Here is a 12,502-nt window from a genome sequence, read left to right as displayed (position 1 = left end):
CTGGGCGACAGAGCGAGACTCCGTCTCAAAAAATAAATAAATAAAAATAAATAAATAAATAAGTCACTGGCCTTTAAAATTTTGCATATCTTCATTATTCATGCAAACAAAGGAGGAAACTATGTAGCACCTACAAGTGACCTTCCTATGAGAGCTGCCTCGATATGAACCAGACAAACTAGGTCTCTGGTCAGAAGTACAGTTAGAGACCCCGTAAGATACCAAAAGACTCCTGAAGATCAGGCTACTGGCACTAAAACAAATTGAGAGTGGATTCACCAACTTTCTCGACTTCTTTCCAGTTCTCTCTTCCTTATACATATGCCCTCTCCTCCCTTCAGTGCAGATCACCAACTCCAGGATCCATATTAGTAGGCAGACCCCCTTCCCCAAAATTATCAGTCCACTGCTTGTTTTCTAGTATAGATCATTTAATTATTAAAGACTTTGTTTCTTTTTGTCTCTAATGCAGATATTCCTTAAACCAGTGTCAACTATGAATTACTATTTTTTTTTCTAGTTATAGTTTTTGGTATGCATGGATTAGCTGGCATTCAGGTGGGAACAAGAATGGGTGTCATGGAGACCACAGCTCCTCTAGAATTGGTCTTCACTATGCCCTGCCAATCAACCTTCCAGTGTCACCAGTGATAACTGTGTCTGCTTATATAGTTGGACTCTACAATAAACCACATTTTCCACTAGTTCCTTGAAATCACCTAGAAAGACATCAAATCAAATTGGTCCTGGAGGCCAATTTTTTTTAATGATAGAGAATGAGAGGGAAGTGAGGTGTATTTCTCTTTTATTTCAGCAAGGCTTTTAATTCTTGCCCACATTAAATTTTCATGATAATTTAGTAATCTATTTCTTATTTACAACTAATTTTAAATGTGTAATAAATTAAACGATAAATACATTGCGTGATCACCAGTCTTTCTCCCCTTTTTCACCCTTGCACCTCTTACATTGGGCTAAGTGCTGCTGCTTCTACCACTGGAAGATTAAAAAAAATAAAAAGTAAGATATGGTACTTATTTTCCCAGAACTGACATTCTAGTGACAGTGCCAAATGCAAACAGAAAGAACTATAAGACAAGGCAGTGCTATGCACAGGTAGAAAAGCAATTGGAGCATAGGAAGAGAATAAGACCATCACTGGCTCTGTATTTAAAATCTCAAATAATTGATTTCTTCAAAGAATATGGAGATTAATTCATTAAATTTGTAGTGCTTTCATCAGGTTATGTTAAATTTCTAAATAATTTTTAGCCAGTAAATGAAACTTATTTCTTTATTGAAATAATTGAAATAGCAACAACTTTTGCTCCAACTACTTTTTTGAAAAGTAAAAGTTTATTGTTTTAGGTACATACAGTAAGAATTTTCCAATCATATTAGGATCCTAAAGCATTTTAAAGTTATGGCATAGGAAATGTTTTTGGTCAGTTTATTGGTGGCCCAAATAATAGCTGTTGGGCATGATTTCTTGTTACAGGAGGGTGGTCCTATAAATCTGCTCAGAACTCACAAAGAATGTTAAATTAGGCTTAAATCCCACTGCAAATCCCTGGATTTCTGTCCGGTATTCATGCACAAAACACTACTCTAGTAGTCTGAAATCATATGTAATCTTCTGACTTCAGCATACGTGCTTAGTTGGTCATTATTAAAATGTTTGTTCAGGTCAATTGTATGGTTTTTTTTTTTAATTTGGTTCAAACAATTTAGTGGCGACTTCATTTAGTTCTCAACAACGCTGAAGATAGATCCTTAGACAATAGCTCTCAAGTTGAAATTTAATAAAATTTAAATATCCTACCCAAACTAGGGACCGAGAATGGAGGTGAGGGAGAGGAGGAGTGTTATGTTGTCAAATAAGTTTAAGAAATCATGTATACTCTTTTACTAGAGTTTTTAAAATTCATATTAGTATAGTATAGACTCGGAGAAATTCTGCTGAAAAAAAAATTGTTCAATTTTATTTAACCTAGTATTTCCCAGCGGGTTAGTTAGAGAAGCCGTGCTGCAGCAAACAAACAGCCTTAATATGTCAGGGGGCACTAGTGTTATAACGAAACACAGTTTGGAAATATTACCTTAAGAAAATTCTGCAAGCTGAGTTCATTCTAAATTTGGTCTCAAACCATTTTCTTAGCATTACTTACAGTTACATCTAAAATTCAAATAGCCAGACAAAATGGGAAATATCACAATAGAATATAATAAATATGGTATTTGAGGATGTTGAAACTTGTCTTATTTCTCTTATATTACATCAATCTTAAAAATAAATTAAGTTTCAGAATAATTCTGAATAATTAATAAGTAAAGATTATTACAGTTTTGGGCACAAAATCAACTAAGAGATTCAAACCTATTTGAGTTATACCTATAGTAATCTATTATCATTTCAACCCCTCTGTATTATTATCTGAAATTATTATTTCAATTTCTAGTTAAATCCAACCCCCAGCATTTTAGCGGTTTTGTTTTTTCCCTCTACTCTCTTGCCATTCTATTGTCCTCATTCTTTAAGTGCATCAAGAAAGTTAGTGGAGCTATATTTTATGAGAAACTTTGCTTCATTTTAAGTTTACAGAAGATTTAAAATCCATAAATTTTATATAAATTCTTTTCCTTTTCTCTTTTGCTCTTTTCCTCCTGTTCACAAAGATGTTTTCTTCCTCTTTATTTTTAGATGGACACTAGCTAATGACTCTATCAAGTACTCATGACCACTCCAGTAGAAGAGATTACTTTCTTCTGGAGGGAAGTTAACTAAGCAACTGGGAGAATCTCTAGAGCCAATTATCCTCAGTATATATCAAATTTTTTTCATCTGAGAATGATGTTGCCTGCCTAAAGACAATGTTTTACCTGGGCAAGGATACTGAATAATTCTCCTCTGTCACTCCCCATCTTAATCATTTTGTCTGTGTGTATTACTACACACACCCATTCATACACATAGTTAAGGAACTTTAATGACATTTTTGTTAGTGAATTTGACACAACTTCTCTACTAAAGATATGTCCAGATATAATCTCAAGTGTAGACATAAAACTTGGTCCAAAAGCAGTTAAACATTCAGTAACTCTTTAACATACTTTTCCAAATCATTTGAAAGGCAGAGAATTTTCATTTACAACCTATTTGAGGGGTAAAAATGTTAGATATTGTTTAGTAAAGGAGTTTACATTGAAGTCTATTTCATTGAACAAGAATCATTTTTCTCCATATTACTTAAATATACATAATTTTATTGTATGTGATATATATAAAATTTAAAAATGGAAAAGTATTGTATTCAAATAGTGATGTTAGAGAAGTTATTGTGCTACCAAAAATTGTCTGATACAAAGGAAGAAAGCTATTATCCTTAGAAAACAAACAAACAAAAAAAGCTTTGCCTTAATGTTGTGCATCATTCCAGTCTTAAAAAGGGAACAATCCTCTAGCTTTACGTCCTTTCTCTGATCTGGATAGACCCTTGCTATGGTTTGAATGTCCCCTCCAAAACTCATGTTGAAATTTAAGTGTCATTGTGATGGTATTAAGAGATGGAACCATTAAGAGGTGATTAGGCCATGAAGGCATCAACCTCCTGAATAGATTAATGTCATTTTCTCAGAAGTGGGTTATCAAGAGAATGGGTTGTTACAAAAAATTATTTCAGCCCTGTCTGTCTCATACTCTCTTACTCTCATACGTTCTTGCCCTTCTACCTTCCACCATGGAATGACACAGCAAGCAGGCCCTTGCCAGATGCCATTACCTTGATATTGGACTTCCAAGCCTCCAGAACTGTGAATAATAAGTTTCTTTTCTTTATAAATTATCCAGTCTGCAGTATTCTCTTATATCAACACAAAGCAGACTAAGCCAACCCTCTAGAATTGTAGTTCCCTCCCCCTGGGTTTCCTAGGCTGGAGGTTGTCTCCTTAAATCTCTGCCTTTGAACTTGGTGGTGTGGCCATGTTCGTGAGATCCTAATCTGGGGGCATCTGAGTTCATAGTCATAAGGTGGCTCATTTAAGTGCAGAATAAGCAGACATTGAGGCCTGTACTCCAAGTACCCTGCTGCAACACTACTTTAAAGTGTCAGAAGAGATGCAGACCTGCCTGTCATTGTGAGACTATGGCACAGAACCTATTCTTCCCTGCAGCTAACTCATTCACCAAAGCAGTCTTCTTAACATAGTAGCTACAGAGCTGTCATCACGTGCATTTCCAGGCCAGTTCACCAAATGCTGGAGCCACTAAGATTTGTCAGAGAGGTCAAATGAGCCCAGAAGAACCCTCTCGGTGCATAATTCAGAGATTTATGCCTAATCAAGCCTATTTCAAAATCATCTAGGGTTCAAGTTAACTTTGAATCGCTCTACAGGGTCTGAAACATTCCCAAGACACCTGAGATGGTCCAGGCTGAATTAGAATTCTTGGTCTCCATAAGCAGTGGTGTGCAACCTTAGCTGCACTTTAGAATCATTGGAGAACTTTGACAAATACTAATGCGTGGTCCTTCCCGTCTTTGTGAGATTCTGACTTAATTCCCCAGTAATCTAATGTGATCCCCTTAGCCCAGTGGTTCTCATCCTTGGCAGCATGTCAGAATTATCTGGGGAGCTTTTAAAATTCCTAATGCCCAGACTGTACCTCAGATCAATTTAATGACAATTTTTTTTGTGGGTGGAACCTGGCATCAGTATTTTTTTAAAGTTCCCCAGCTGATTGTAATATTTAGACAAGGTTGAGAAATAGAAAAATCTAGAAAAGGCAACCCTTTCAATATATCTAAGAGCTGACTTCTTCCATTCTCTGTAATTCACTTGGGCCTCTGAATGCTCTAAAACTGTAGGCTAAAGAGTTATTGTACAGCTGAGTCATAAGGGTCAGTCTAGATGAGGATTTACAAAAGAGACAAGAGTTGTTAAGAGATGCACTCGTGGCAATGAATGAACTTATTAGCACTTCGTAAGTGCCAGGCACATGTGATAGCCAAAAACAAAAGATGATAAAATTAAAAACTAATCAAAGAATAGCTAATATTTCCAAATCTGCTCCCCAGCAATTTATCCATTCTCCATCATTTAAAGCCCTAACAAGTTACTTAAGGGAATACAGGTCACCAGTTCTACAAGATTCTACCTTGTCTATAATTGCTAGGATTTTGGTTTGACTGCATAGATATGTTACTTATTATCTATTTTTTTAAGGGAGGGATTGTCCTTGCATTGCTATTTTTGATTCTGATAATGTGAATTATTGTTCTGTTAGATAACTTGCTAAGAACTGTTTCAAATATGAGCAAATTTACCATCTCCATATTCAGAGGCGATATGTGTATTTCCTAGCTTCTAACAGACATTATTGTTAAGTAGGAGCCTATCCAAAGAATTGTTGACCAATGAGTCGCTGAAGGTTTTGTAGCCAAAGTCAAATTCAGCAACGCTGTGTTTATTTGCCTTTTGCCAATTGTTAGGCCATATCCCATCACAGTCTAACAGTCCAAAAGAGAATATTGCCAAATCATTGGCCAGTTTTCAGAATGGCTAACCCTTTTCTTGCTATGGAACTAACAATGCTTCATTATAACCAAGTGAGGCAATTTATGACTTCTTAAAAGGAGAAGATGATATTGACTATTATTGGGAAGAGCACAACTTTTTAGTAATTGGATACCAAAAGCAAGAAAATTATCCTAAGGGATTGGATTCTGTCTTCCACATCTGTCTCTCAAGGCGGTCACTGAGTGAGTGCCCAGTGCACTGCTGCTGTCTCTCACTTGGCACCTCAATACTCAGCTTAAACAGCAGTGTTATTTCTGTCAGGTGCAGAATGATAGCCTCTGTCTGCTGTTGGACTGCGTAGTGCAGCAGTTATCTAAATTCACCCTCTGATCTTGTCCCCACGGGGAGAGCTCTGACAACAAAAGTGGAAGTATTGACCATTGATTTCGCCCTTTAATGATGTTCTCAGTGCTCTTCTTCCGCAGAGAAAATGAACATTTACTTCATTTTGAATGTGTATTTTGGAGGGACATTTTATGCTTTTAGTATTCTTATTATTAGTTAAGGTTAGGTACCAGTTTCATCACCTGGAACCTACTGTTAGGCTAAATGTGAAACCACCAGAGAGACAAGTAAAGGGGAGAGACTTTTTGCCTCCTGGGTAACAGTAGAACGCAATCCTTATGACCAGTTCTCTCGTAACAGCTTCTGTCCCCTCAAGAGTCAGAAATGTGGTCCAGTATCTCTTGGATTCTCATGAATTCCCCCATCTTCGTAGTTCTTATTTGTATGTCTACTAATGTAAGTCTTATTTCTGTTGGGTTCCTTGGTGCACTCTTTCTGTAATATATTCATTCAAATCTAAACTTAAAGTATTTCACAAAACAACACAGTAATTAAGGTAAGACTAAAGTAAGTGACAACCTCACAATCCAGGATACTTAAGTAATTTTTTAAAATTCCCTAAAGCTATGAGACATGAGCAGTCACATCCACTTGCCCACCACTCCCTTTCCTTTATCCGTGCCCTCCATCCATCTACCCCAGCCCAAAACATTCTGGAAGCAGAATTACATATCTAGATATTTTACTTCTCCTGCTAGCTCCAATTCGTATTTACTAGTATCTTAAAAACCACATTCCTGTGTGGAAGCTGTGCTTCTGCTGGTGAGGTGAGTAGTCCTCTGAAGCCTATTGACATTCTCAGGTCAATTCTCTTTCATTCAAAAAAAAAGTCATAAGAAAAGATTGGGAACTTTCTGATGGTAACCAAAAGAACAATATATTTTGCATAGCTGGCATATTACTTTTCATGTAAAACTTTATCTTCCAAGACACTAAAATCTATACCAACTTAAAGGACCTCCAAAGAAAGGTGACTGACAACCTGTTGAAAAAATTTAAGGCATCAAAACATTGAAAATGAAATTCTGAGTTGGATTCTGATCTTTACCACTTTCTGAATCCTGCTGCATTTCATTCTAGTAGACAATCCAATTACCTTTTACTCTCATTTTAATGAAAATAGGAAGGATACATTGTTTCTTTCATTTATTTGTTCATTCATTCAATTAATGATTGAGGAATGTAAACAATCTTCAAATGTCATAATTTCAAATTTCCATTCTTGTTATCTTAAACAAATTCTCGAGCATTTTTTTAACCTGTATTTCCTAATATAGCAGCTTCAACTTCACATGTGTCAATTAGCACATTTATGTATGGACATTCACTCTTAAAATTATTATAGTAAGGCTACCCTTCAAATAATAGGAAATGGCTATCAGAATTTTCTTCCAACATGTTACTCTCCATATATTCTTCATTGTACCATTTCCTTCTGTACCTAAGGACTTCCTATAGGAAAAAAAAAGGGGGGGCTTTATCCTCTTTTTAACTTTGGAGAAATCTTACTGACTCCTTCTCCAATAAGATAGCCACATAACCTGACAACAGTTTTAGGGTTTACTTAAAGGATTCTGATGAAAGTTTTCTTTTCCAGGATAATTAATGGTATATACTGTGTATACAGCCTATTAAAAGTTTATAGAAGTAAAATTATTTACACGATGTTTATCTTGTCTTTTAGGACACTGGTATTGTGACATTCTAATTTATAACAATATAGGGCGACTGCCATTTTTTTCTTTTGTATTATAGAATTGGTGTTAGAGGAGACGGTTTACAAAATTGGCTTTAGGCTTACTCAAAGTTAGCACTAAATTGTGTTTCAAACTACAAAATAATTTTAGCGTTTTATGTATGTGTACTACCTGAGTTTCATCGTTTCAAGAAATTTTAACACAACAAAATAAAATTTACTTATGTGAATGTATTCCAATTGAAGATACTGTTGATCCTAATAGTATTATGCATACTATTCATTTTCACTGGATTTTACATTTACTTTTTTACTTTTTCATTACTTGGTAAAAGGATTCAAAAGGAGTAGTCAGCATATAGAATTCCACAGTTAAGGTTTGGTAACCTTATTACTATAATTTGAAATTAGTTTTAACAGCTCATCCTATCACTTCCATCTCATTCATTGTATGAGATAATTATGCAGTGGGTATGTAGGTTTCTTTATATTTATGAAATATACTCTGTGGTTTAAAATAGAATAGACTATAAGAACTGGAAAGTATCTTGGAAATCATCTGTCCCTATCCCACATTTTATAGATGAAAAATCGAGGGTCAGAAAAACTAAGAAATTGTCCCCTCATCATTCACAGACAGGGAGTTGACCCACGTGTCATAATTTTCACCTGGGCTCTGTCCTCTCCACCAGGTTTTATCATCCATGATAAATCTGAGTAACTTTTACATTAATTAATTATAAGCCAAATTCTGTTGCTTATGTAGAAGTAGATATCAAAAAAATTTTCTCCAAGTAGTCATTTCCTTAGATAAACTTCAGTATAATCAGAATGGTCTTCTAGGACTAACATGATACCTTTGTTAATCTCGGTAATAATAAATAATAATAATAAAACCATAACTGTCCAGTCATTAAAATGGCCTTAACATTCTGTATCAATTATGGTTAAAAAGAAGGTCCTCTCATTTTCATATTGGAAACATAATTCTCTGAAATTCCCATTTATTGGTTGATTAGTTCAGAACCCTAAAAGTCATTCAGTAAACAGGCAACAAAAGTTTGAGTAATTGCTGCAAGCCTGGCTCTGTGATTTGCACATGTTTACACCAGTCTCCCCATGCATTCTTTTTCAAACGACTTTAACACAATTAATATGAAATTATATATTAATAACAATGTTGCCTGAGTGCTAGTAATGTAAACAAAATTTATTTTTACTAAATATTTTAAATCCTTAATGTATATGTTGAGGTGTGTATCTTATTCCATTACATTTAATACTATTGAAGTTCGTTATTAATCATAATCATTTAATGCAAAACACGACCCTGATATTTTAACATAAGAAGAATAACTGATTCTTGGGAAAATATAAGGCTGTAAATTGAAAACATGGAATTACCATCTCTTCCAGCTCACTTTTTTCCCCTCACATTTATGTTTTTCTTAAGGTAGCATAGAACTTTTATGACATAAAAGATTTAGTTAAGGAAAATGTTAGGAGAGATCTGTTTTCTGCATAAGTTGATAATTAACCTAATACAAGCTCATTATGACTCAAATGAATAAGGATACCACAGATTCCCTTCTATTTTATCATTATACAAAGGAATAGATGCATTATGCAAAGGAATGCGTATCTTAGCACAGATTAAATATTTTATTTTACATCATGAAAATATTATTTCAAAGAAAATCAAATTAATAAAATAAATTCCCTACTCTTTAAACTAGTGATAAGTAGCTTTTAGTGATAATTTATGAAATTCTAAATTAGATATCTTAATGAGTTTTGCTAGACAATATTAAGTCACATTTTGGTGTGAATAATATTATTTACATTTTGCTTAACTTATGAGCGTTTTCAGGACAAGGAGTATATATTTTCAAATGGGCTTGGATTATCAGGTCCAACTATAATATAAGTAGATTTGCCCTGTTCCAAGAGATATTTTTAGGGGCATAATTCAACATAGTTCAATTTAGAGAAATTAGGTGTCATTTTATTTAATTTTTTTTCCAAGCAGCAAAAGGAAGCTGAGAAAACACATCACCAATTGATCCATTAACAGATTGCTAAGGTTCATAAGCAGTACTTAAAATAAAATTACTTACTGTAATTATTCTTCATCTCTTGGGTCCCTTTTACTTTGCCTCTTTTATCAATCCTCAGATACCACTGTGTTCGACAGAAGAGTCTTCTCACTCTTATATCCCCTCCTTCCATGTAATCATAACTTCTTGTGTGTCGCTCAGGGCTGGAACAGTTCACATTTGTAGCCATTTGCTCTGGAGTCATGTCATTGCAAGCTAAAGATATAGTACCCACTAGACAGATAATGTGAAAGCATGATCTGTAGAGCAAAGTTGGCAGGATGCATGTCAGTATCCATTTGTGCATTATAGTGTAGTGCTCCGGGTGTTCATGAATAACATAATGAAAATTGAATCTTGAGTTGATTGTTACTCCTAGGTCATTGACCTCTTCCTATCTGTAAATTGTAGATTGATTTAAGAAAGAGTAGTTGCTCTTTCCAAATTGTTAGCCTAATCCTTTTAGTTCCTGATAACAACACAGGATTCCTCTTTAAATAACTCTGTTGATAAATCCTCATAAAAACAGTTCGTAGTAAGTTCAGTTGCTGTGACGCTGCTTGCTATTTGACTTCTGTTTGCAATGAGAGATTAAGAATAGGGAGGGGAAGAGAGAGGAAGATAAAAATTGTATGTATAAATTTTAGTGGGTAGGTAGTAGCATAATATACAGTATTGGTTATTCTCTGAAGATACATTTAAAACAGCCTTCATGGAGGATGTCAAAATCTTTACCACTTTATGTGTACATTTATAAAATTTATGCCTGAGTAGAGACAAAACAGAATATGACTGTACCATTCATTCCAATTGCTGTTTTGTGAGAACCATACTGCACTCAGAACTATTTATTTAAATTAAGTTTTTACAATTACCACTAACAAAGTATAAGTGCTTTCTCCCTAGGCTTCTTTATTATATGCTTTTACATTTGTGGTTAATCAATTATTTTCTCCTGAACTGCCCAGGTTTTTTAAGTTAAATGTCAGGATTGCTCTGGAGAACTTCAACCTTATCTTTATGTTCTACAGCATAATTACTATAGATAGTTACATGGCTCAAAAATCTTGTAACTTTACTTTCCTGCTCAGTACTAAAATCAGAGAAAGAGATAAACTTTTAGAAAACATTCAGCATTGTTTTTAAAGACAAATAACAGTAACTTACTTGTTTTGTTGATAACAGCTGGATGTATAAGAATTCCATGTCTGTTGTCTGCCTTGTGCAACTTGAGCCTTTCTACTGTAGCTACAAACTATTTCTCAGCTGAAAAATTCTCCAGCAGAATCATAATTGTTTCCATAAATCAACGGGCAGGAGGATTTTCTCTCTGTGTGTGAGCGCGTGTGTGCTTGTGTGTGTGTGTGTGTGTGAGCCTTTTATTCAGGGCTTTTCGATAAATACCTTTGCTGACCTCATTGGAAGCAATTAAAACTTAGCCAGTGAGCTGTTAGTTGAATACAACAGCGAGAATAAAAGGAGGCTTGTATAGTATTCAATGGTCATGAGAGGGAGCTATGAACATGTTTTATGCTTAAATCTACAAGTGGGTACCTACTTTGTAGAAACAGATCTCTGGTTCTGAAGCAGTTAGAAGGGGAAAGGGAATTTTTTAAACCTTCTTTGCAATATAGAAGTTGTATTATACTTGGAAAATTATTCATTTGAACATATATATAGGGTTTTTTAATACTTAGAAAATCTTTTCCATAGCTTTATGATACATGCATTTCTTCAATTACTTCTTTGTGCTCAGAATGTTAGAACAATGTATTAACTAACATGAGTGCCTTAAAGCACTGTGTAGATAAGGTGAATATTATCACATCATACAGAGACAATTCATTGAATATGAATTTAAGTACAATTTTTATGTATTGTATTCCTAGGCTGAAAATGAGAAGATCTAGATTCTTATTTGAGTTGGACCACTAATGACCGATATGACTTTGGGCAAGTTACCTGCTGTTCCAGAGTGTCAGCTGCTACATTTGTAAAATTGGTGTATTGGTCTAATGACTTTATGGTGCTTTACAATTCCATGATCTGTGACTTATGCTCACTATTAATATAAGGAACAGGGCACCTACTTTTAAAAGCTGTTATTCTTAAAAATTAAAAAGGAGGAAATGGTTTCGCATTGATTATCAGTGTTTGAATTTTGCCTCAGTAAGAATATTGTAACAATAAATGTTAATTTAGAGATGGAATTATAAGACGTATTGCTAAGGTAAATAAGAGTAAGCTATTTTCCTTTCCAGCATGAGTTCTCTCCTTTACTTCCTGTTCTGGTATACATGAAGTAGTGCTCAAGTGTTGTATTAGATTCTTGGTGTAGAATAATTATGTTGTCTATTTAAATCAGTGTTAAGAAATATATTAAAATTATCTTTTTCATGTTATATACACCTCAAAACACACACACACACACACACACACACACACACACTCTTCTCTACTTGAAATGCACTACTTTACCGCCAGGTGGTGCATGTAGACCAAATAGGAAAATTAAATCTACTCAACTGGATTATAGTTTATGTGATTTCTCTTTGTATCTGTCCCTTTAGGGAACAGAATCAAGAGCACAGAATAGTTCAGATGTACCCAGTTACTCTTTATATGCCAAATGTTGAATGTTCCACATTTATTAAAGCAGAGGAGGACAGACTCTGATAATTGCATCTGTTGAAAGCTAGAAAGCTGAAAACATCCCATCATGTATTCTCTAAAAGGAGGAAGAGAAGGAGGAAAGAAAATATAATGTTACTGTGTTCTGAATCACACTCCA

General features: G+C 34.5%; 2 protein-coding genes across 2 annotated transcripts in view; one reads left to right on the top strand and one right to left on the bottom strand.

The window, feature by feature from the left end:
* FGF7 (fibroblast growth factor 7) overlaps positions 1 to 11,224 on the bottom strand; it is a 66,785-nt gene extending 55,561 nt beyond the window's left edge. The window contains exons 1-2 of the mRNA XM_017855182.1: positions 10,879 to 11,224; positions 9,733 to 10,285 (exon numbers count right to left, since the gene is read on the bottom strand). Coding sequence (XP_017710671.1) covers positions 9,733 to 10,018 — 286 coding nt within the window. The 5' untranslated portion in view covers positions 10,019 to 10,285; positions 10,879 to 11,224. The remainder of the gene's footprint in view (positions 1 to 9,732; positions 10,286 to 10,878) is intronic.
* LOC108517316 (protein FAM227B) overlaps positions 1 to 12,125 on the top strand; it is a 208,261-nt gene extending 196,136 nt beyond the window's left edge. Inside the window, exon 12 of the mRNA XM_017855178.1 lies at positions 11,601 to 12,125. Within this exon, the coding sequence (XP_017710667.1) occupies positions 11,601 to 11,605 (5 nt within the window). The 3' untranslated portion in view covers positions 11,606 to 12,125. The remainder of the gene's footprint in view (positions 1 to 11,600) is intronic.
* Positions 12,126 to 12,502: the final 377 nt, after the last annotated feature.

This window comes from Rhinopithecus bieti, unplaced genomic scaffold (genome assembly GCF_001698545.2).
Source record: "Rhinopithecus bieti isolate Rb0 unplaced genomic scaffold, ASM169854v2 scaffold_41061, whole genome shotgun sequence".
Taxonomy (NCBI): domain Eukaryota; kingdom Metazoa; phylum Chordata; class Mammalia; order Primates; family Cercopithecidae; genus Rhinopithecus; species Rhinopithecus bieti.
The sequence above is the reverse complement of the archived record's forward strand: the minus strand, read 5'-3'. Positions and strand labels throughout refer to the sequence as shown.